The following is a 20,053-nucleotide window of genomic DNA, read 5'->3' as shown; positions in this document are numbered from 1 at the left end:
TGAAGTGGAGAGAGAAGGGTGGAAGCGCCAGCGATTTTGAAGGCGGCTATTGCCAAGCTCACGTGAGCGCGCTTTGCCGAGATTGCGCTGATCCCGAACATCTCGCCTCCCATGTTACTGATATTGCCAGCTATGGCCAGTGAAATTGTACTTGCATATCGCCACCTCTATCGGCATGGCCTTCGAGCAGTCCAATTCTCCAAGCCTGCTCGATATACTCTTCGGGATCGCCTGCGAACAGCATTTCGAAAGGGAAACCCACGCAACTTTGATCAGCGCAAAATCGACAACACGATCGAGTTTCTTCGAGGAGCAACTCGTGAAACAGGTTTAGAGCACAGGATTGTAAAAAACCTAATTTTCGTTTGGTTCCACCAAGCAGAACCAAAACCTACAAGGCCGAAGATGTAAAGTAAATCTGTTGAAAGCAGCGTACATGAACTGAGACTTTACAACAGCGAAACAGATGAGATCCATATTAGAGCTACGGCATATGATGTCTACAATCACACCGTGCGGATGCTGAACGAGAGCATGGGGACTTGCTTGCCAATTTAAAGCTCAATCGTACAAAACATGGCGCCTAATTATCCCAATTCCAAAGGATATATTCCATCAATCTACCTCGAAGCATCTATTCGAAGCTCCTGAATATTGCTGTTGGGAATCGTACTTCTAGAGAAATCTATACCAACCGCGACCTGCCACAGTAATAGAAATTCTGGAGGGAGGAATCAGGACGATACTGGTATATGAGTGTATTTACATGAAATCATCCAGGAAGTCTGGATCCCGGTCTTGATTGCTTGAAGAAGCTACGGCATCTTCGGATAGAAGGTCGTCGTAAGCATGGTCTCTATGCCATGCCTTCTCCTTTCTTTCCTTGGCCACTTTTGCCTCCTCCTTTTGCTGTTCGAGGAACGAAGATTAGCTGAGATAAGAATTCCAGGGGGTTGAACAGCTTGTTTCGCTTACCCGTGCAAGCTGAGCGGCCTTGTCACGACGCCTCAGCTCCTTTTGCCTGTTCTCCTTCTCCTGTCTTAAATCGGGAAACTTTTCAACTTTAGTCTTGTTGAGGCGGTTGACGATGGGATTTTCTCTCTGGGGTACATGAATCTTCTTGACCTATAGCGGGTTTAGAAGGAAATTTGTAGTGAACAGCTCAAATACAACATGCTTTACCTTTCTCTGGTCTTTGAAGCCCACCTGACCGGTAGCCATGCTTCCATCTTTCTTAAGGTTTGACCATGGTGTGTAGATAACAGTAATGTTATCTTTCTTGTTGCCTGGATGGGCTTTAGCTTTATTCTTGTGAAAAGGAATTCTTAGTTAAACCCTCAATAGAGTTTGCCTTTGTCAGCTGTGCACAATCCTCCAGGAGTGGCTTTGGTATTGACTCCCATGATTCTTCTTCATCCAACCGCAGGTATATATGAGCGCTGGAAAGATTGTCGACGTGGAACTACAGATAAGAGATTGGTGACCGGATCATTGCTTCACTTAAGTTAATCCGACATACCCTTTAACTTAGCGTTAGAAAACTGTGGACAGGTATTTCGTGATGCCTGCTTACCAGACGTCCTCGTCCAGGCCATATTTGATCAACTCTTCGTCTGGAATAATATCAGAAAGGGAACTTGGCAAATTAGAAGCTTAAAGCGCTTACTCTCAACCTTGTCTTTACCAACATATATAAAGGCAGCGGGAGACACGGTATTACTCGTAAAGTAGTAGACCATCTTTGTGGTGTCTTGAAGCGCTCAAAATGCTTTCGGTCTTCGTCGATGAAATAAGTGGTTGCGGTGAAATTTTAAAGCTGAAAGGCAGACAAAGCAAGGCGAAGCGGGGCGCCCGCTCAAATATGGTTCGCCTCAACACTGGTGGTCGGTCTCGCTAGTCGACGTTTAAAGCATCCTCAGCAGAAGTCCTTTCTTCTTTCTTTCTCACAACAGACATTTGCGCTTTGGGTTATCATCACCTAGAAATGCTACACAGAACTGTCCGGACCTTCCAACGTGCTGCTCTTCGGCAGAGCACCGCTTGTCAGCACGGTCACGTCCATGGATTCAGATCTCAACCTGGTCCTCTCTACACTATAACGCGTAAAAACCTATTACCTATCTTCGATTTAAATGGCCATTAACAGCTCTATAGGTTCACTATATAATAATAGTGATGGCCTTCCGTCTTCTCAAAACTCTTCTCAGGGCCCTTATCAGAACTGGTCTGTCGACAAGATCATTGTGCTTCAGTCAGATATCGCTACGACAAAATTACAGCTAGATCACTTCAAAAAGTCTACTAATACGAAAATAAGCGACCTCCAAACTAGCCTCCAGACCAGCTTCACTTGGCAAACCGGCACCCTTGAGTCCAAGTTCGACTTAAAGTTCGATACATTTTCTAGGGAAATAAGACATAGCATATCGGAACTTAAGGCGGAGTTAACGCGGAGTATATCGGAACTTAGGGCGGAGTCAAAGCAGAATATATCGGGACTTAAGGCGGAGTCGAAGCAGAATACATCGGAACTTAGGGCGGAGTCGCACCGGGATATGTCGGACATAATAAAGAAGGTACATGAGCACGAGGCTCGATTGTTATGGCGAATATACTTTACTACAACTAGTATTCTTATATTGACTATATCCTACGTTCTAATAATATATAGTTTATTGGTATTACGGCTGCGGCAATCGACGATGTAGCTATAATATTTGTGCGAGACCAGTTTCCTCTATAGCAGATTCCTTATATTAAGCAAGTTCCTCTACAGCAGATTTCTTATGTCGAGCAGGTTCCTCTATGATATATTCCCTATGTTAAGCAGGTTCTTCTACAGCAGACTTCCTATATCAAGGAAAAATACAGTTAGACGGTGATAGGTCTCTACTTATACGAGACCGGTTTCTTCCACAGTAGACTCGTCGTGTCGAGGAGAAATAAAGCAAGATAGTAATAGGTGGCAGCCAAACGGGTTTATTCTGCATGCTCAGCGTGTCGAGGAGAAATAAAGCAAGATAGTAATAGGTGGCAGCCAAACGGGTTTATTCTGCATGCTCAGCGTGTCGAGGAGAAATAAAGCAAGATAGTAATAGGTGGCAGCCAAACGGGTTTATTCTGCATGTTTAGATAGCTATGGATGAAGATCCGTACCTGGTGTTTGCATCTGTTTGCACCTGTTTGCATCCGCGGGGCTCTCAACACGTGTGAAACCGCCAAACTCCGCATCCTTATTCCACCCCCGTTGTAACACCAGTTCTCCCCCACTCCAGCCATGCCTCCGGCACCAGAAGTCGATAAGCGCCAAGCCGCGCGTGAAGTCATCGACATCCTGCACGAGATCGCAACACTGCTGGTGTGTCCTCCAGTTCCTGTGCCCTTACACGTCTCCCATCCCATTTGAATCGCTCTCGTCGCTCTGCTACGAGGAATAGGGGGCTGACTATATTCTTTAACGGGACAGAATACGCACCTCAACCGCCAACAGCTCTCGTACTGCGTCTCCCTGATCGAGAACGGGGTTAATCCCGAGGCGCTGGCCGTACGTCGTTCTCCCAACCCTCTCTCTCCTGCCAATCCACCCCAATCCCACAGCTATTGCTCCTCGTACCGCTATCTCAGCAGCATGTCCTAGCCGCTCCTGTTTCTTACGATTGCCCAAGTGCGGCGGTGGGTCCTGCTAACTAGTGGTATCTAAATAGAACGTTATCAAGGAGCTGCGCACACAGTATCCACCACCGCCGGAGGAAGAGGAAGAAGAGGAGGCAAGGTGAGGGAGCTGAACTAGGCAATGGGGAGTTGGCGTTTAAAAGGGATGGGTGCGAGAATGCAGTATATGCGGTACGATGCCCAAGGAACATCATAGTTAGTTTAGGCGCGAGGGACTAGCACATACATTCCGCGGCGGAAGAGCTGGGCATATTCCCGCCCCCAAAGAGAGCAGGATCACGTCGTCGAGAGCCGGGGAAGAGAAGCCCTCAACCACTACAGCAGGCCGAGTTCTAGACGCGTCTGCACTTCATACAGCATTACAGCATCACCATGCAGCACTTCAAAAAGCACTGAGACATAAATAATACACTCGTCCTGAAGATCCGCCTGACTAAAATTCTATGCTCTATAAAAGGTATCCAGCAAAGCCACCCACTTGCTTCGCCCTCTATCAACAGCCTTTATCTACCTCCTCTGCCCGAAATTCCCCTTCTCATTCGCAACCTTCTCCAACGCCTTCCGCGCCCTCCTGTCCCGCTTGTCCAAAAACCCGTTATAGAACTTCGGCAGCAACCGCTTCGAATCTGGCGCAAAAAAAGGTTAGCCTAGACCTTGCAACGCCTCCGAGCCCTAAAGCCCCCGCTCCCAAACCAAAGACCAGAAAACAAAAACCGCAACAAACCGCCTCCCAAAAAAAAGGGAAAAAAGGGGCCAACTCACTCGCATGATCCTCCGCAAACTCAACCCCCTCGGCCCCCCTCTCCATACACACCCTCACCGCCTCCTCCAACAAACCCTCTCCAATCCCCTTGCCCCGATACTTCAGCCTAACCGTCCACGCCCTCACCACGCCCCTCCCGCACTTCTTCCCCCTCCCCTTCCCCCTCCGCCCGCCGCCCACCTCATCCGCCCAACCCAGCACCAACGCCCCGATAACCTCCTCCCCCCACCGCACAACCACCATCGTGTCCTCCCCAAGCCACTCCCAATTGACCTCCTCGGCGAGGAAGATGTAGCCGCCAGCAGCCCAGCGCACGCCAGCCAGGACAGCCATGGTGACGCCAGCCCAGGTGGTCATGACGAGCGGCAGGTCCGAGGCGCGGCGGTACAGGTACTGCGCGATGGCGGCCAGGACCGTGACGTAGAGGGCGAGGTGCGCGGGGTGCGAGAGCAGGGCACGCGACGCCAGCTGTCGCTGCTGCGCGATGCTGTCGGCGACGAGCTTCAGGCCTGCGACGCGGTCGTCGTCGGTTGTCGCGACGTAGGTTCGTAGTTCGGGCAGCGGCGGGGGGGCGGCGGCGTCGTCGGTGTTTGCGGAGGTGGCGGCGTTGGGGGAGGTGCGGGTGTGGGGTGTAGGAACGGTCGAGGCAGGGGAGGGGTTGGCGGAGAGGGCTGTGGAGGTTGAGACGGGGGGAGGCGGGAGCGAGAGCGAGGAGGCGCTGCTGCGCATGCTCGAGGGTGTGGACATCGGGGAGGGTAGGAGGTCGTCGTCTGGGAGGCGGAGGTTGGCGCTGAGGGAGGTGAGGAAGGCTGAGAGGCAGGGTTAGCGGGTTGGTTTTAAGCTTCTGAGAACTTGGAGAGGGTTTCTCTGAGGGTTTCTACGGTTTTTTGAGGGAATTGAAGTGGTGGGTGTGTTGGGGAGCGAGAGAGATGGAGTCGCGTGCGCAAGTCCGAGAGGGCAGGAAAATTGTGACGCAGGGAAAAGTTTCTGTACGACACCCGCAGCTTGCAGCACCTTTTGCAAATGCGCACTCACCAGCACTGGTCCGAAAACCTGGGATGGAAGGAATCAATTTATCGCCAACGCCGTGGTAGTAGTGGTTGACGACGACGTCGGCAGAGAACTTTGGCGGCACAGCAGCAGCGGCGGGGGGAGGAGGAGGAGGAGGAGGGATGTGTTTGAGATGCGGCGGAGGTAGCTGGCGGACCATGGTAATTTAGATGGAGAAGGGGGCAAATAGGCTGACCAAAAAGGGAAAAATGGAAGGTTAAAAAAGGCAAAAAGGAAAATTAGTAGCTAGTGCGTTAGGTAACGGCAACGAGACGAGCTCCTCGACTTCGCTGCCGGTTAGAAAAAAGGATCAGTGACATTCTCTTTAAGTAGATTGGAAAACGTGCTCACAAGTATTGGCTCTCATATCGCCAAGCTGCGAAGCCGCCCCAAACCCCAACACCCGTCTCCGATTGGCCACATGGGTGTTGAAGATAGAGATAAGCAAATGTCGTCAGTCTGTTAAAACCCTCAGCCCCGCCTGCAGACCGATGCTTAAACGTGCGCAATGCATTATCACAGCAAGCAACTCAGACGGCAACCGAGGCAGTAACCCCTGTATTTTAGGACGGCGAAAACACAGGGTCGACGTCAGACTGGTAACCTTCCTGCTACCTTTTCTAATACCCTACTCTTACTCTAAATAACGTATTTTAAAAATCTAATTAATTATATAACTAATGCTACTTTTTAAGAATACTTATATAAAACCCTATAGTATAAAAGCAACTTATTTAGTGCGACTCGGAGCCCCGCCTGGGCACGATTTTGTCGCAAAACGTCGCAAAATCTACCTAAATCTTTACTTAGCTAATAGCTTTACATTTTAATAAAAATCTGATTAACTATAGAAGAGAAAGATGGTTTACTTTATTAACTTATTAGATTAAATTAAGAAGTTGTGAAAATTTAATTCGACGGCAGGACAAGCCTGCAGCGCGCGGGCCAGGTGCCGTCAGAGTCGCTCACTGAGATAAGCAATGCAGCATGAGGCCGTCTGTAAAACTCCCGGCTTGTGCGTTAAGGGTTATAGCTTGTGTCGTATTGGTGTTATATTGGTGTTTGAATATATCTTGGCCCTTGGTTTGCATGATTCCTGGTTAGACACGAATCTGGACCTCGACCCTCCACTGGACCTCAACTATCCCTCGTCTGTCCCCCATGCCTGCCCTCCCACTGGCTTGACAACCATGTCAGACCGTGCCAAGACTTTCCACTGCATGCTGCAAAACAATCACACATCTATCACGTATGACTATGGCGTTTTCGCAGCCTTATTTCACTCTATAAAACCCTGATCCCTGGGCCCTATCTAAAAGGATCGTGCAAGTCTTGCCAAACATGTTCCCCCCTCAAAAGCCCTTCCCCTCCTGAACTCACCCTATGCCGTAAATAAAGAAAACGACCACAAATACAAAGCATGCTGCCCGTGCAACTTTGATCATGGGGACGGAAAGCTTTCTACACCAGAAACTCCCGCAATGAAAGGAAAAAAAAAAGAAACACCATTCTAGATTGCCTCTTCTCCCCTCCACCAACAACATCCTCGCTTTACCCCTCCGCTCATTATGTATATCTATCGACAGGGACTTCTACCAAGGTTACATCAAGTACCGACGCTTGATTTATTTCTTGTTTGATTGCGTCGTCGATGGCGCCCCTACGCCCGACCCGGGCTCAAGAGTATGCTCGTGTCCGAGTGCTCGAATGATGGTCCCAATTTCTTCCTGCCGGCAGATCGAGCTGGTCGAAACCCATCGGTCTTCGAGGATCTCGTCCATCGTAGCACGTTTCTTCGGGTCCAGCTCCAGCATGCGTCCAATGATATGTCTGCTCTCGCGAGGCAATAGTCGTAATAACCGCCACGGACCTTTGATGACTTGCTGCTGCTGCTCTTTGCTTTGGCTGGTCGACGCTGAACTTGTCGGCCGGTTTTCGTTTGTCGCTGGTTCCAGGTGATTTTCCCTGTTTCTATGGTGGTGGTGATGGTGATGCCCTGTGTTATTCGGGACATCAGAGGGCAGGCGAGATGCTGGTTCCGAGTACGGTCCTGATTGACGGCGGTCATCCGCAGCTGCTTCCGAGAGCTCCACGTTCGACCTTGAAGGCTGTTCGATCCGCTTGGGTCCATCATTGGGTGGCGAGACAAAGAGTTTGTACGAATTATCAGAGAGACGAGGTGCCTTCCATGGGAACCGGCGGAGTGTCATGCAGCAGAAGATGATGGCGAGGGACCAGACATCCGTAGGTTGAGGGTCGTACTTCGAGAGATCATATACCTCGGGTGCAAGATAAGGGTCAGAGCCAACAATTCCTAGCTCGTATTAGATCATCTATCTATTCAACCTCACGGAGAGGCACTTACCACTAGCCGAGACTATCTCGTTCTCAAATGGATAGCGGAATACTGCGGCACTCCCAAAATCTATTATCTTCATGATCCCATGCTCGTTGACCACGACGTTATCCAACTTGAGATCCCGGTGTGCCAGGCCCATGTTATGCAGATAAGTCACTCCGTTGAGAATCTGCAGTGTAGCACAACTAATCTCCTCCCGACTCATCTTGCCAGTCATGACGATGGCGAAGAGATCGAATGGAGCGTACTCCATGACAACATACCAATTCCCCTTCTCGTGGACAAGATCCATGGTTTCGATAACGTTGCCGTGATGGAGTGTAGATCCAACGCAGAACTCTGCCGTGACCTTCTTGCTGTACTCGCGTTCCGTTTCGTATGAATGCCTGGCTCTGAATTGTTTTACTGCGAATGTGACTCCATCGCTGCTTCTCTTCATGAGTCGAACGGATCCTCCAGCACCAGAGCCCAAAACCTTTCCGAACTTTCCATATTTGCTTTGCAATCCGTGGTCATCCGCAAACGGAACGCTTATTGATCCTTGCGACGATGGTGGAGTTCGGGTTCCCGCTTTATATGATTTGGACGATTTAGAAGTCTTGCTGCTCTTCGTAGACGGAGCGGGTGATTGCGCCCGTTTTTCTTTAGAATGCTTGTGGCCTCCGAGTTTGAAGAATCGTTTCAGCTCTGACATTGACCCCTGCTTTTTAACCCCCAAGCTAGGCCGGAAGTCACTATCCTCGCTGGTGTTTTGATGCTTTCCGCCACCAAAAAAACTATGTCGTTTTTCCTCTTTGCCTTGCACCTCTAAAGAAGCTCGAGAGCGGGGTATTGCGGCCGTTGGCGTTGATGACGTGTAACTATGGCTTTTTCGTGAGTCCCTCCCACCGAAAATGAATCTGGCGTCAAGAGCATCAAGATTCCGGGGCTGTGGAGGCCGCTTGTTGCGGGCGTATGGGTCGTCTTTATCACCCGAAGGTGTAAATGGCCTGCTATACGTAGGAGTGGAAGTACCTGGTGTTTGATTTCCAGGTGTGTGGGTTCCGGGTGATCCGGAAGGGCTTGTATCTCTCGAGGGAGGTAAAGAGTCACCAGTAGGACCGACAGTAAAGGTAGGAGCATGTTTTGGATGTGTTGCAACAACTCCGCTTACATCCGACAATGATTTTGGCCGGGGCGATGGCAGTGGTGATTCCCTAGGAGAAGCAGGTAGCACAGACGATTCAGGTTTTTTCTCACTATGTAGTATATCCATTGACGTAGGCGGAGGTTCGTGTGGGGGCGAAATTTGCGGTGTCATCATTGCCGGGTCAATATGTGCTTTTCTCTGTTCTATACCAGGACTAGCATTCCCATCTTGTGAAAGCGTTCCAGCAGGTGTCAGAGGAGGTGAATGCATGGTGGAGGCCGGAGGTGATGGTCTCATGGTCGTCCCTAAATGATATGCAGAGTGACCTGAGGGAGTTCGAGAAGCTGGGGATGGTGATGGAGCCTAAGGTAATCTGTCAGCGGGGCAAATACTACCATGATAAAATTGTGCTTACTCGTGATGCGGGAAGAGAGACTGGTTCAAAAGAAAAGTTTTCCATTCGTCTTGCCTGACATCTTGATTTCTGGAGATTCATAGACAAGTTGCGGATCTCTTCTTGAACTTCAGGACTGAACTCTTCTCTGGGGGTTTCAGAGGTCGATGTAAGAGTCTCAACAGGTTGAAGCGACGTTTCCGGGGAGATCTCTTCGTTGACAGAGCTGAAGCGCACTGCCTGCTGAGGCTGGTTACTTTCAGTGGAAGCCATGTTTGAAGGTGTTGGGCGGTGCTCTCTGGTCAGATTTTAATCAGCAATCCGTGATCTAGACCTACCACATGCTCCAATCCTTCGATAGTCATCTGGGAGAAGACCGGCAGAGGCGGGGTAGCGCGAGATTGATAATAATGACTGGCCTTACAAGTTGGCAATCAAACCGTATCCCAAACGAAGTGCTTGTATCGAGGCCGCTAAGCCTCAGTCAAAGGTTTGTTTCAGGGAGCGGGCATGCGGTTGGCGGAGTCAGACGCGGCGATAGCTGAGATATGCAAAGCTGTTTAGCAGCAATAGAAGATTGTCGACAATTCTCCGATCGCTTTGACCAAGGTCTCCAACGTGTCTGCAGAGTTTTCGGACAATATTGCTGCGATATGAACGAAGTTAAGATTAAACCGACAGCGTAACGGATGTACCGGCCCCTCTAGTCGTTTGGTTGTGCTGAACCAAGCCACTCGTGCAGGATGGAAGTGGGCCACGTAGATCTCTTGCAAGCAGCGGCGCCAAAAGCACAGCTGTAGTTCCAATGGCGTCCTAGGGTGGGGAGTGGAGGAGGAAGAAGGCAAGAAGAAGGCAGCGCTCGCAGTTGGAGGCGTTGTTCTCGTGGTGAGCGCTATAATCGGGGCTCGTATTGGGCTCTTGTGGTGGGGCAGTAGCTCCCCCTTGGTCCTAGACCTTTGGTGCTGTGGCGAATCTTGTATGAGAACCACTTTCTTATATGTATTTAACTACTTAACAATAATATTTTAACTTAATAAATTAATAAATATCTTTTGTAATCTATCATAATTAGAATACTAAAAGTTAAAATATAAACTTGGGCTTTATGTGTATTCTTTGATATTAAAGGTCAAACGCTGAGCGGTGACGAAGATTTGGATGCCAAGCTTTGTCTCGCGTCAAATCGCAAACTCGTGTCCGTCGCCGCCAGAATTGAGCAGGGAGCGGAGCGCTTCTTCAGACTGATTCCCTCATTGCTGCAAACTTTTTCGCCGCAAATTTCAACAGTACACACACTGCCTAAGCTCCACTGACTCCCACCCAACAAGCATCAACACCACCACCTTCACGACCTTTCCCTGCTCTTGCTTACAAGACCGTATTGGATATAGTCCTCGACGTCAACAAAAAATGTTTAACTGGGCGAAACAGCAGTCAGTACCGCTCTCCAACATCCTCTGTACCCTCACTTAGACGTGCTGCCCCGCGATGTAGGCTGGCCAATGTAGCTGGCACCCAGGAGCCCATATATGGCCCTTCAGCCATCCAAACTGTGGAACAGCAAGCAAAGGATGCTCCCTACACCGAGTTGACCAAAAATGAGCTCAAATGGGTGGCCATGGAGTCAACATGCGTCGAGACGCAAACATTCTATATGATCGGAGATAGCGGGCACATAGGCATGGCTCAAGTCATCTACAGCAACGTTGCGTGAGAGGAAAGCCAATTCTCCGCAGTCAGGGTGTTTGCTAAGTACTTATTGCTTGCAGAGGCCTCCGAACTACATGCCAGTTCAACAGCAAAATCTTCTACCCCGACGGCAAGACCCCACATCTTTGGTCCTCCGACCCTCTCGACAATTACGGATTCGATGACGACAAATTCAGCTTTTTCGCTGATGGCTGCTCCATGGAGCTATCCGAAGACGGATCGTTTTACACCATCAAATCAGCAACCAATGAGAATAGCCTAGTCAATTTGAAGTTTACAAAGGCAGCACCCGGTTTTGTTGCAGGACAGAATGGCACAAGTTACTATGGAACTGATCCGAAGAGTCCGTGGGGCTCGATGCGGCATGCTTTCTGGCCAAGGTGCAAGGTGGAGGGGAGCATTATTACAAAGGCAGGAGAGGTGGATTTCAAGGGGCTTGGCCTCTTCATTCACGCCTTGCAAGGAATGAAGCCGCACCATGCGGGTAAGCTGTGATCAATTCCCTTTGCATAGAAAAGACTCGCTGATGATCGTGATAGCCGCTCGCTGGAATTTTGCCAATTTTCAATCACCCACCTACTCTGCAGTTATGATGGAGTATACAACACCACCTTCATATGGATCGACTGTAGTTCGAGTTGGAGGAGTGGCAACCGATGGCAAACTGCTCTTCGCTGGTTGTACTGGCTCGGCCACCCATACAGAGGTAAAGGATGACCCCGAAAACGAGTGGCCAGAGCCTAGCGCTACCAACTATCACTGGGAAGGAAAGACAGCAGATGGAAAGGAAGCTCGCGCAGACCTCAGTGGCAGTCTTGGTACACGGCTAGACCGTGTGGATGTTATGGCGGAGGTTCCTGGCTTCGTCAAGGCGATCATTGCGAGTGCTGCGGGAACAAAGCCGTACATCTATCAGTTTGCTCCTAAGTTGACGCTCGACCTTCATATTGGTGAGGAGGGGATTAAGGAAGATGGGGCTATGTTCACGGAGGCTACGTTTATCTCGTAATCGGCGTTCCGCTTATCCACTTTAACTACGAAGCTAGTAATGCCTAGACATCCACTCAGGCCTGGCGCTTGAGAAGTATTAATTCTTTCCTGTTCTCAACCTGCTCGCACACCGCATTGTGAAACAAAGATCATTCCAGGAAGTTTAACTGCTTGACTAAAAATACCTTTTTCCGTTAGCTGTTTGGACCATTGGATTATAATTTGGGAATAAACTCTATCCACAAACCACAAACCACGAACTGAACACTTTTCCCAGGCCTTATTTATACTCATTTGCTAATACAATATATTCATTTAGAGGTGGATAAGATGGGGTACTCAATTCACCTCTACTCACATGACCCCGCGTGAGGTCTTGGCGTGACGCTCCACCACCAGCCGAGGTGGCGGTCCACCGATGTCACTGCGCCGCAACACTCCATCAAGACAATTTACATTGTTATAATTCGACAACATGGCAAAACCTTCCACCAGTCAGCGCCCCATTCCTCAGCCAGCATCTCGTCTACCATACGGTGGCCCCGGGGCGGCAGGTCTTGGAAAGGGCCTCGGAAAAGGCAAGGCATTCAAAAGACACAGGTCAGTAGACAAGCCGCACTCAAGTCTAGCACTGCAGCCTCAATCCAGTCACTTCAAACTCTGCGTTGCTGCATATCTGACATTTTCAATAGAAAAGTCCTACGGGATAATATCCAAGCAGTCACTAAAGGTGACATAAAGTGCGTCATTTTCAATCTTGCCATCAACCAGATCCAGACACGAGACTGCACGGCTGCAACTCACCTGGCGAGCGGACTTGTATCGCTGCCTTGAGTCAAACTCTATCGTTACCGCTATCCGTCGACCAGGCCCTTCTAAGTTGATATCTGTAAATTAGGCGTCTTGCCCGTCGCGGTGGTGTTAAACGCATTTCAGCCAATATCTATGCCGATACGCGCAGTGCTCTCAAAGCACGACTGGAATTGGTGAGCATTAGTGCTAGCCATTCGATCGCCCCTAACAAGAACTAACTCAGCCTTGTAGTTGTTGAGAGAGATAGTGTGTGTTGTCGGTATGTCACCTATCCTAACGATCGCATATTTTAAGTCATCATCCGACTGACTTTGAACAGAGCACTGTGGCAGAAAGACAGTCTGTGTCACTGACGTGAGCTACTTCTCACCACACTTATGCATTATGAATAACGGCAAGCTAACCTATTACAAAATATTAGGTTGTCTTCATCTTAAACCGCGTAAGTAGATGCTGCAGAGTGCTCGTCCGCAATTATAATCAGCCTGCTAATTCCAAATCATAGCTTGGATCGCCCCTTTACGTAAGCGCTGCTGCTCCTCAATACCGCCCCGCATAACTAACTAGTGTAGGGATTTGGCTTGGGTCACAAATGATGCGTGACCTACAGCCGAAGGATCTTTTCGCTTTATCTTGATACCCACCATTGGCGTTTTGGAATGGGTTGGCGCTGGGGAAACTTTGTTGTTCAACTTGGAAGGATCTTGTCAGCTTCATAGCTGCAACACATTATCGATTTACATCGATACGATCTGTCATGGTTTATTGCGGATGTTTTTGGCAGTCAGTGGTTCATGGACGTCTCTTTCTTCAAGGAGGTTGTACTGCATGCTTTAATTTGAGCACGGTATGAAATGATTCCAATATTATGAAGCAAAGTCCGAACCACTTAAGATCTCCATGACGCCCGCAAGGTAAATCAATGTTTACCGTGTGATTGACTTGACTCTTTAATGTAAGCTCGTGACGAGACCTCTCACCAACACCTACCAGCATCACGCTCCCATACACCCTGCTAAATCCATATGAAGAACGGCAACAGCACACATACGGCCGGGGAAAGCCGTCAAACACAACAAGTTCAAAAACGCAAGTTTGATGAGACCACACTTCAACAACCCGCCAGCCAAGAACATCAGCCTGTACACATCCCCGCTCATCCAGCATTCATCTGAGCACTTCTAATTTCTACTTTTAGGGCTTTCAGCTATTCCCTCCATCAATGCCCACATAATTTGGCAGTACCATGATGTCTGGCCTGGCCTAGCATGTGGATCTGTTGATGAAATTGCAGCCTTATGTGAGAGATTGACTGCGATGGAGAACCTGACAGCACGTATCCTGACTGGCATTCTCCTAAAGCTGACCGTTAGATTGCGATTCTCAGAGCGGATTCGGATCAGGCTAGTGTACACTACGAAGAACTCAGAGTTTCACATGAGAGCTTTCTTGGGAGAACAATGTCGCTCGTGACAACACTATCAAAGCCCGGAAGATAGAGGCCGAATTTGAAGTTGTCTTGAAGGATATGGAGGCCATAAAGACCGTGTTGGTCGGATTGTGAGGCAATGCTGCTCGATGAACTGGGGGGACCGATTCTGAATGTACATACTTAACGACCAATATCTAACCTCTAATGTCTGAGCTCAGGCAAGCCCGACCCGGTGCTGACCCTCTAGCCCCTCCCCAAGCTCTCCCTCGCTCTCTCCCCCTCCTTCTCCCCGTACCACTCCCCCTCCCCCTCCCCCTCCGCCCCCCCACTCAGCCTGCCTCGGCTCGACCTCAAAGCACCCTTACTCGCATCCACAATCGGCGCCACCCACCGCTCCTCCCCCTTCCCCTCTCCATCTCCTCCGCTGCGGAACGCGGCGCCAGCCAACAGCGTCGCGTGCGAGTTGATGTAGATGCTCTCCCAGCGGCCGGCGGGCGCGGCGTACATCTCGTGCCAGATGGAGAGGTGCGGGTGGTCGACGACGAAGCGGTTCCACCAGTTCCAGCCGGCACGGTGGAGCGGGGAGACGGCGAAGGCGTGAAGGTGTCTGCGTGGGGTGTGTGTTAGTGGGGTAAGGGGGGGAGAGAAGGGGGGAGTATGGAAGGGAGGCCTACTCGATGCTGCGGAAGTACATGACGGTTAGGTTTTCGTTCGTGGTGGACCGCTCGCCGTTGGAGAGCCAGTTCGAGGCGCCGAGGTAGCCGTATTTGTCGGCGTTTACTGCCAGATGGGAAGCTTTAATAGATGCTAGATGTGTTTGGTATCTGATGGAGGCCGCAGAGCTAAGGGAGGGAAAGGAAGGAGTGGGGATAGGGGGCTGAAACATACGCTCGAGTTCCTTGTTCATTTTGCCAAAGTATCCGCCGAGATCTCGGGCGCCTGGCGCGAGGACACCTAGAGGGCTGCACCGAATCAGATTTGCTTTGCTGCCTTGACTTCTCCCTTGCTTGCAGAGATAGTAACGATTTAGGGGTGAAGATTGGAGTGAACGCACTGGTTGATACGCCCGCCAATCAGGAATACCACGATTTCCTGGTTAGCTGGCGTGTTGCCAAAATTACCGGCGGTATCTGGGTACTGTGCGGAGAACTTTTTCAGGATCACGCCATCTAATTCGTGGTTACGCTTTACGCCGACAGCCATCAGAAAGGTATCAGCGGTGCGGTAGAGGATGAGGAGTAGTGCTGGAAGGAATGCGAGGCGGCCGAAGAGGAGGAATAGGGTGGCTTGACAAAGAGCACCTAGGGCGAGCCATGTTGAGATTGTAAATTGGTCGCGGAAAAACTGGGGATGGGTAAGTCTCTTGGAGAAGGGAGAGGTGGTGTTTAGGAAGAACCGTAAGGCTTTTTGAGATATGGTATCCACTGGTGCGGGTTATTGCCCTTGCTGAAGACATTTACAGCTGAGAGAGCTGTACTTGGAAATATGTTTTCTTACAGAAATCCTGCCTCCACTAAAAGGACCACACACTTTCTTTGTCATCTGCATCCTGTATTGGGACCATGGCCGCTTGTCAAAAGGCTTGATTAGTGGTGTAAAATCCATATTGAGTATTGTAGTACGAAATGCTAATAATCGATATTCTTCGGAATTTGAAAGGGGAGTATGTGAGTTGTAGGAGTCGTCTTCGTTAGATAAGTGCCTTCCAGAATCCTTGATATGCAGGTGATTACTTTTCGGAATTGTGGTGCAGTATTTGTTGGGCTTAAATCCTGCTAGGAAAAGAAGCATACGGGCGTAGGTCGTATCCCTTCGGCTGGTCCTACGGTTATCGATGGGGGCCAGCCAATAGAATCAATAGTATCAAGGCCCCGTAACCATACGCGTACTTTTGACGCTCGCGCACGGTCCAACTACCGTAGAACCTTACCAGCCGAAGGGATAGGTGCCTAGATACCTTGGACCGTGCGCGAAGGAGAGTTCCGGGCCTCGGAGGGATCGGAAGACGCTCTTGAATCGCCAACTAGACGACGAGCCGAACTAGCCGGGCAGCACGTTTGGTAATTAGTATAGTTAACGCTCTGGCTAGAATGCGAAGAAATTATAACCCCCCGCAGGCTAGAAAGTGTTCTTTGTATTGCAATGAGGTAAGGGCCTTGAAGACTGATAGCAAAAATGATGAGAATAAATGAAACCATCATCTAACCTCCTAAAGAGAAAATGCTCAACGTTCTAATGCTCGTCAAATCCTATCACATTCTATACCAGCATATTGACTTCATATCCCTTTCCAGAAATGCTGACACCGCCTCTAAACGTCGGCCAGCCAACGTCTTAACCGAGCGTATTTAATTTGAAATGGCTCGACGCCGTTCCGATCATGCAGGTCCTCCAAGCTGCGCAGCAGGGAAAATGCCTCGTCCGCAATAAGCCGTTTCTGATCTTTGCTGAGTTGGACGTATTTCATAATAGGCTGCAAATAAATGCCTAGAGTCCAACGAAAGATTCTAATGAAATCGTCGTGGCGCAGTTTGTGGCCCCAATACCACCAATGTTGAACCCGAGCTTGGTACTTCCATGGTATGTGTTGCTGCATCTCATCCCTAGCGCCACACCAGAGGAACCACTTGGAAAGTCGAATAATGAAAATGAAGTAAGGCCGAAAGCCATCAGGAACTTCATAGATGTTTCCGAAGTACCTAGTCTCAGACCAACTAGCATAGTTTCCGTCTGGAAACCAAAAGTGACCCTTTTCATTGATTTGAAATGTTAAGACAAGTCCATTGTTGTATTGGAGGTGGGCTCTGCTAGTGGGAGGAAGCCTCTCAACCCAGGACATGACGGCACGAAAATCATTGTTATCAATGTCTGCAACAAATGGAGTTTTGGAATAAAATTCGTAGGAAAACTCATGTCTGATGGTACGACATACTCTAAGCAAAGCTGGCCACACTGAAGGGCCATTCTGAGGAAGGCGTCTGGATGAACAAATTGGCAGCGGTCGTTGCTTGTTCAGAACGAGGTTGTATATCATGACCCTAAGTTCCGGAGGAAGTTTGCCGAAGTAGCAGACTTCCCCATGGGCAGGATTGATAAGGCTCTTTGACGACTGTTGTCTTTCCTTGTGCCGAATTCGCTTTGATATAAAAGTCGGCGATGATGGAGTCGATGTGGTATCAGAGCTTTCTTCCAATGTGGCCCTCGGAGAATTGATAGGAGCATGGCTAGCGCCGGATGATTGCCTCGAATTTTGAGAAGAGGCACTCCCTTGAGAGGCAGCTCGAAATCTTCCCGAGGACCAATCCGAGGTATTTGCACGAAATGGAAGTGTTGAATGAGAAACATCGCCTCTCACAGAGGTCGTGGGAGACCCAGCTGGAGATGTAGCATCGTCTCCATGAGAGCCCCTACGAGCTTGAGAGGATCGTTTCGCCAGAGACGTAGCAGTCGGGCGTAAAAACGATGGCGGTGTCATTGTTGAGTGTGCGAAGGAAGATGTTCTATGTGCCTTCGGCGTTTGTAGCTAGGCTAAGTCAGATTCGTGATGCAGCTCAGTAGAAGAATGGACCCGTGAAAGGACTTAGAATTTCGACGCTCTTTACCGGAGAGACTCCTCAGCGACAGAGTACGGGCTAATGGTGATAGGATTCCAAGAGTGAAAAAGCCCGGGAGATAGCCGGAGGGAAACGACCAACCGTATAGCAAAAGTAGGAAGGTGCGAAGGCGTATAATCCATTTACTCTATAGTCATATACACTACCATGCAAGATCTCGCAAATGGATTTTCCGTTGTTGATCCGAGGTTGAAGGGGCGGCTACGGGAGTGTAAGAACACTTCCCCGCGGCAATCGTTTGCCCGGCCAGCGCATTTTGGCCAGCGCATTACTTGTAAATCGACGCTTGGTCTCTTGCCCATCGCTAACGTCTCCCTTCATATGGTGGTAATAAGATATTAGAATATGAAGCCTCTTCCTATTCTAAATGTGCTGTTTATGGGCGCACCTATCATGCTGTTTTTCAAGTATGATGTTCTGAATTCGGCTCACATTCTTAGTAGCCGGTCTACTTGAGCAAGCCTCCCCGTTATGCATTACAGCATTCCATAAAGACGGAGAATTACTACCATTGCAGTAGAAGAAAGATTTAAAGATCGCTCCTCTGAGATGTTAGAGAAGCGATCAGTTGAGAATTCTTGCAAGATATTGGATAGATGAGCTACAAATATGTGCAGCAAGAATCTCTTCAACTACACAACGGATACGAGCTTCCTACGCGGTGAACATGTGGAAGAAAATTCTGTGATAAGCCGAGAGCAACTTGGCATACCGCGGATTACTGAATAGTCGTGGCTGACAGGATATGACCGGTACCATAGAATTTGTCATAAAGCAGGAAGCCTTCAGCCTCTCCTTGTCGTTCTAAGCCACTATGGGCTTACATATATGGATAATAGATAACTTTTCGTTTTGGCGCAGCCAGGGCCAATTGGATGAGACGTGTCGCATCCATGAGATAAGCTTGGTGACGAGTATAGGATGAATAACGCGCGATACTTAGAGCAGAGATGGCCATAGCTCAGAGCTGGTGGAAGTGTGGCAGCCATCACTTGTTTTGGTTTCGTGGATGGCAACATCAAGAGCGAACTCGTTACCGTCAGCCTTAACTCACGCACGGGGTAGCTCGAGATATGTATGGCGTGTCATGGCTCATCAGTCCCGAACTTTGTTTGTTCAGGGAACGGTATCCATAAGATGCAGGAATCTTTACAGATGAATCGCTGTAATAAATTGTAAGAGTGACTTGGGTTCGTGGTTTCAGTGCCAGACGGTGGATGTTACCTAGCACAGCCACAAAGAATTTTACAGTGGTTTTCTTATCATCTGCAAAGTTCGCTTGATAAGAGCCGCCCACATTAAAATATTTTGATTATATACAAAATCACATACAAATCGAATATCGTCGAATGCGCACCACTTTTTTTAAACTCTAAAATATATGAAGCTCTAGTTTCTATTGACATTTATATCGCGACGTCTTGGCAGGTGTTTTTACCAATATGGCGTCCTCATCAAGCCTCCGGAAACGAGCCGCGTCGCAGGTTATACAACCTCTACGCCCACCACCAGCACCCCCTGGCTCTCGCTCCCTTACTAAAAGCAATTGGCATCTTGGTATAGCACCTAAAAAAGGGTAAGCTAATTATGTAAGAGCTTCCTCTGTACCTACAGAGGAACTCTCTAAGGAGCTAGATGAGGTTAACTTCCTAGAAGACGAAGATATCGGAATTAATAAGGATAATAACTGCGGCTCTCCTATACCAGTCCTCCTTAGTAAGGAAGGCTTTATTCCTACTAGCTCTTTACCTAAGGACTATCCTTCTGTTGATTATGAGGGAGTATCCTTACCACAAGTGCGACGCTAGTTAAGAAAGGTAGTAGAGAATAAGGAAGTAGCCTCTTAGCGAGCTTCTAAAATCGCTAGAAAGAAGAATAGTAAGAAGCCAAAGCCTCTTAAGAAGCTACCTGCAAGAAATCCTTTATTACATAAGTCTCTACGTATAATTTTTACAGAGCGTTAAAATTAAGAGGCAATTAATCTGGGATATTCGTCACCCCCTAAATTAGAACTAGATGTAATGTAGGAGCCAGAGCGGGAGCTAGAGGAGCCGGAGCCGGAGCCTATTCCTTATACGCTTATTTGGCGTATAGTAGTGGGTAATATACCTATTGCAAATATAGCTT

General features: G+C 49.0%; 10 protein-coding genes across 10 annotated transcripts; 5 read left to right on the top strand and 5 right to left on the bottom strand.

Annotated features, from left to right (window-relative positions):
* Positions 1-132: 132 nt before the first annotated feature.
* On the top strand, positions 133-1,025 carry K441DRAFT_618214 (DUF1763-domain-containing protein; the record flags this gene model as incomplete). Its single annotated transcript, XM_067645828.1, has 2 exons — positions 133-407; positions 447-1,025. 2 exons carry the CDS (start codon positions 133-135, stop codon positions 556-558), a joined length of 387 nt encoding a protein of 128 aa, XP_067499843.1. The 3' UTR covers positions 559-1,025.
* On the bottom strand, positions 763-1,739 carry K441DRAFT_579901 (coiled-coil domain-containing protein; the record flags this gene model as incomplete). The annotated part of the gene is made up of 6 exons (XM_067644348.1): positions 763-909; positions 976-1,125; positions 1,183-1,286; positions 1,336-1,462; positions 1,579-1,613; positions 1,667-1,739. The coding sequence occupies 6 exons, from the start codon at positions 1,737-1,739 to the stop codon at positions 763-765; spliced, it is 636 nt and encodes a 211-aa protein (XP_067499842.1).
* Positions 1,740-1,921: 182 nt separating this feature from the next.
* On the top strand, positions 1,922-3,140 carry K441DRAFT_666442 (uncharacterized protein). Its single transcript, XM_067649662.1, has 3 exons — positions 1,922-2,102; positions 2,155-2,962; positions 3,099-3,140. The coding sequence occupies exons 1-2, from the start codon at positions 1,985-1,987 to the stop codon at positions 2,706-2,708; spliced, it is 672 nt and encodes a 223-aa protein (XP_067499841.1). The 5' UTR covers positions 1,922-1,984; the 3' UTR covers positions 2,709-2,962; positions 3,099-3,140.
* Positions 3,141-3,277: 137 nt separating this feature from the next.
* Positions 3,278-4,212, top strand: K441DRAFT_643575 (uncharacterized protein; the record flags this gene model as incomplete). The annotated part of the gene is made up of 3 exons (XM_067646722.1): positions 3,278-3,358; positions 3,467-3,544; positions 3,705-4,212. 3 exons carry the CDS (start codon positions 3,278-3,280, stop codon positions 3,774-3,776), a joined length of 231 nt encoding a protein of 76 aa, XP_067499840.1. The 3' UTR covers positions 3,777-4,212.
* K441DRAFT_666441 (uncharacterized protein) lies at positions 4,168-5,801 on the bottom strand. Its single transcript, XM_067649661.1, has 3 exons — positions 5,471-5,801; positions 4,435-5,244; positions 4,168-4,298 (listed from the first exon to the last, which is right to left on the bottom strand). Exons 1-3 carry the CDS (start codon positions 5,643-5,645, stop codon positions 4,180-4,182), a joined length of 1,104 nt encoding a protein of 367 aa, XP_067499839.1. The 5' UTR covers positions 5,646-5,801; the 3' UTR covers positions 4,168-4,179.
* Positions 5,802-7,013: 1,212 nt separating this feature from the next.
* K441DRAFT_666439 (kinase-like protein) lies at positions 7,014-9,662 on the bottom strand. Its single transcript, XM_067649660.1, has 3 exons — positions 9,389-9,662; positions 7,851-9,336; positions 7,014-7,799 (listed from the first exon to the last, which is right to left on the bottom strand). The coding sequence occupies exons 1-3, from the start codon at positions 9,638-9,640 to the stop codon at positions 7,111-7,113; spliced, it is 2,427 nt and encodes an 808-aa protein (XP_067499838.1). The 5' UTR covers positions 9,641-9,662; the 3' UTR covers positions 7,014-7,110.
* Positions 9,663-10,571: 909 nt separating this feature from the next.
* Positions 10,572-12,248, top strand: K441DRAFT_666437 (oxidative stress survival, Svf1-like protein). Its single transcript, XM_067649659.1, has 4 exons — positions 10,572-10,794; positions 10,852-11,077; positions 11,137-11,561; positions 11,617-12,248. The coding sequence occupies exons 2-4, from the start codon at positions 10,986-10,988 to the stop codon at positions 12,084-12,086; spliced, it is 987 nt and encodes a 328-aa protein (XP_067499837.1). The 5' UTR covers positions 10,572-10,794; positions 10,852-10,985; the 3' UTR covers positions 12,087-12,248.
* Positions 12,249-12,452: 204 nt separating this feature from the next.
* K441DRAFT_245963 (histone-fold-containing protein) lies at positions 12,453-13,715 on the top strand. Its single transcript, XM_067640741.1, has 8 exons — positions 12,453-12,667; positions 12,760-12,807; positions 12,966-13,053; positions 13,112-13,139; positions 13,200-13,234; positions 13,302-13,322; positions 13,386-13,403; positions 13,453-13,715. The coding sequence occupies exons 1-8, from the start codon at positions 12,543-12,545 to the stop codon at positions 13,474-13,476; spliced, it is 387 nt and encodes a 128-aa protein (XP_067499836.1). The 5' UTR covers positions 12,453-12,542; the 3' UTR covers positions 13,477-13,715.
* Positions 13,716-14,555: 840 nt separating this feature from the next.
* Positions 14,556-15,656, bottom strand: K441DRAFT_579923 (uncharacterized protein; the record flags this gene model as incomplete). Its single annotated transcript, XM_067644350.1, has 4 exons — positions 14,556-14,919; positions 14,987-15,092; positions 15,201-15,274; positions 15,367-15,656. Coding segments are annotated over 4 exons (834 nt in total), but the record flags the coding sequence as incomplete, so codon positions are not given.
* Positions 15,657-16,244: 588 nt separating this feature from the next.
* On the bottom strand, positions 16,245-18,114 carry K441DRAFT_666430 (uncharacterized protein). The gene has a single exon (XM_067649658.1). It carries the CDS (start codon positions 17,785-17,787, stop codon positions 16,624-16,626), a length of 1,164 nt encoding a protein of 387 aa, XP_067499834.1. The 5' UTR covers positions 17,788-18,114; the 3' UTR covers positions 16,245-16,623.
* Between the last annotated feature and the right edge of the window lie 1,939 nt (positions 18,115-20,053).

Source organism: Cenococcum geophilum, assembly GCF_001692895.1.
Source record: "Cenococcum geophilum 1.58 unplaced genomic scaffold K441scaffold_48, whole genome shotgun sequence".
Classification (NCBI taxonomy): Eukaryota; Fungi; Ascomycota; class Dothideomycetes; order Gloniales; family Gloniaceae; genus Cenococcum; species Cenococcum geophilum.
Note: the sequence above shows the minus strand (reverse complement) of the source record. Positions and strands in the feature narration are given on the sequence as shown.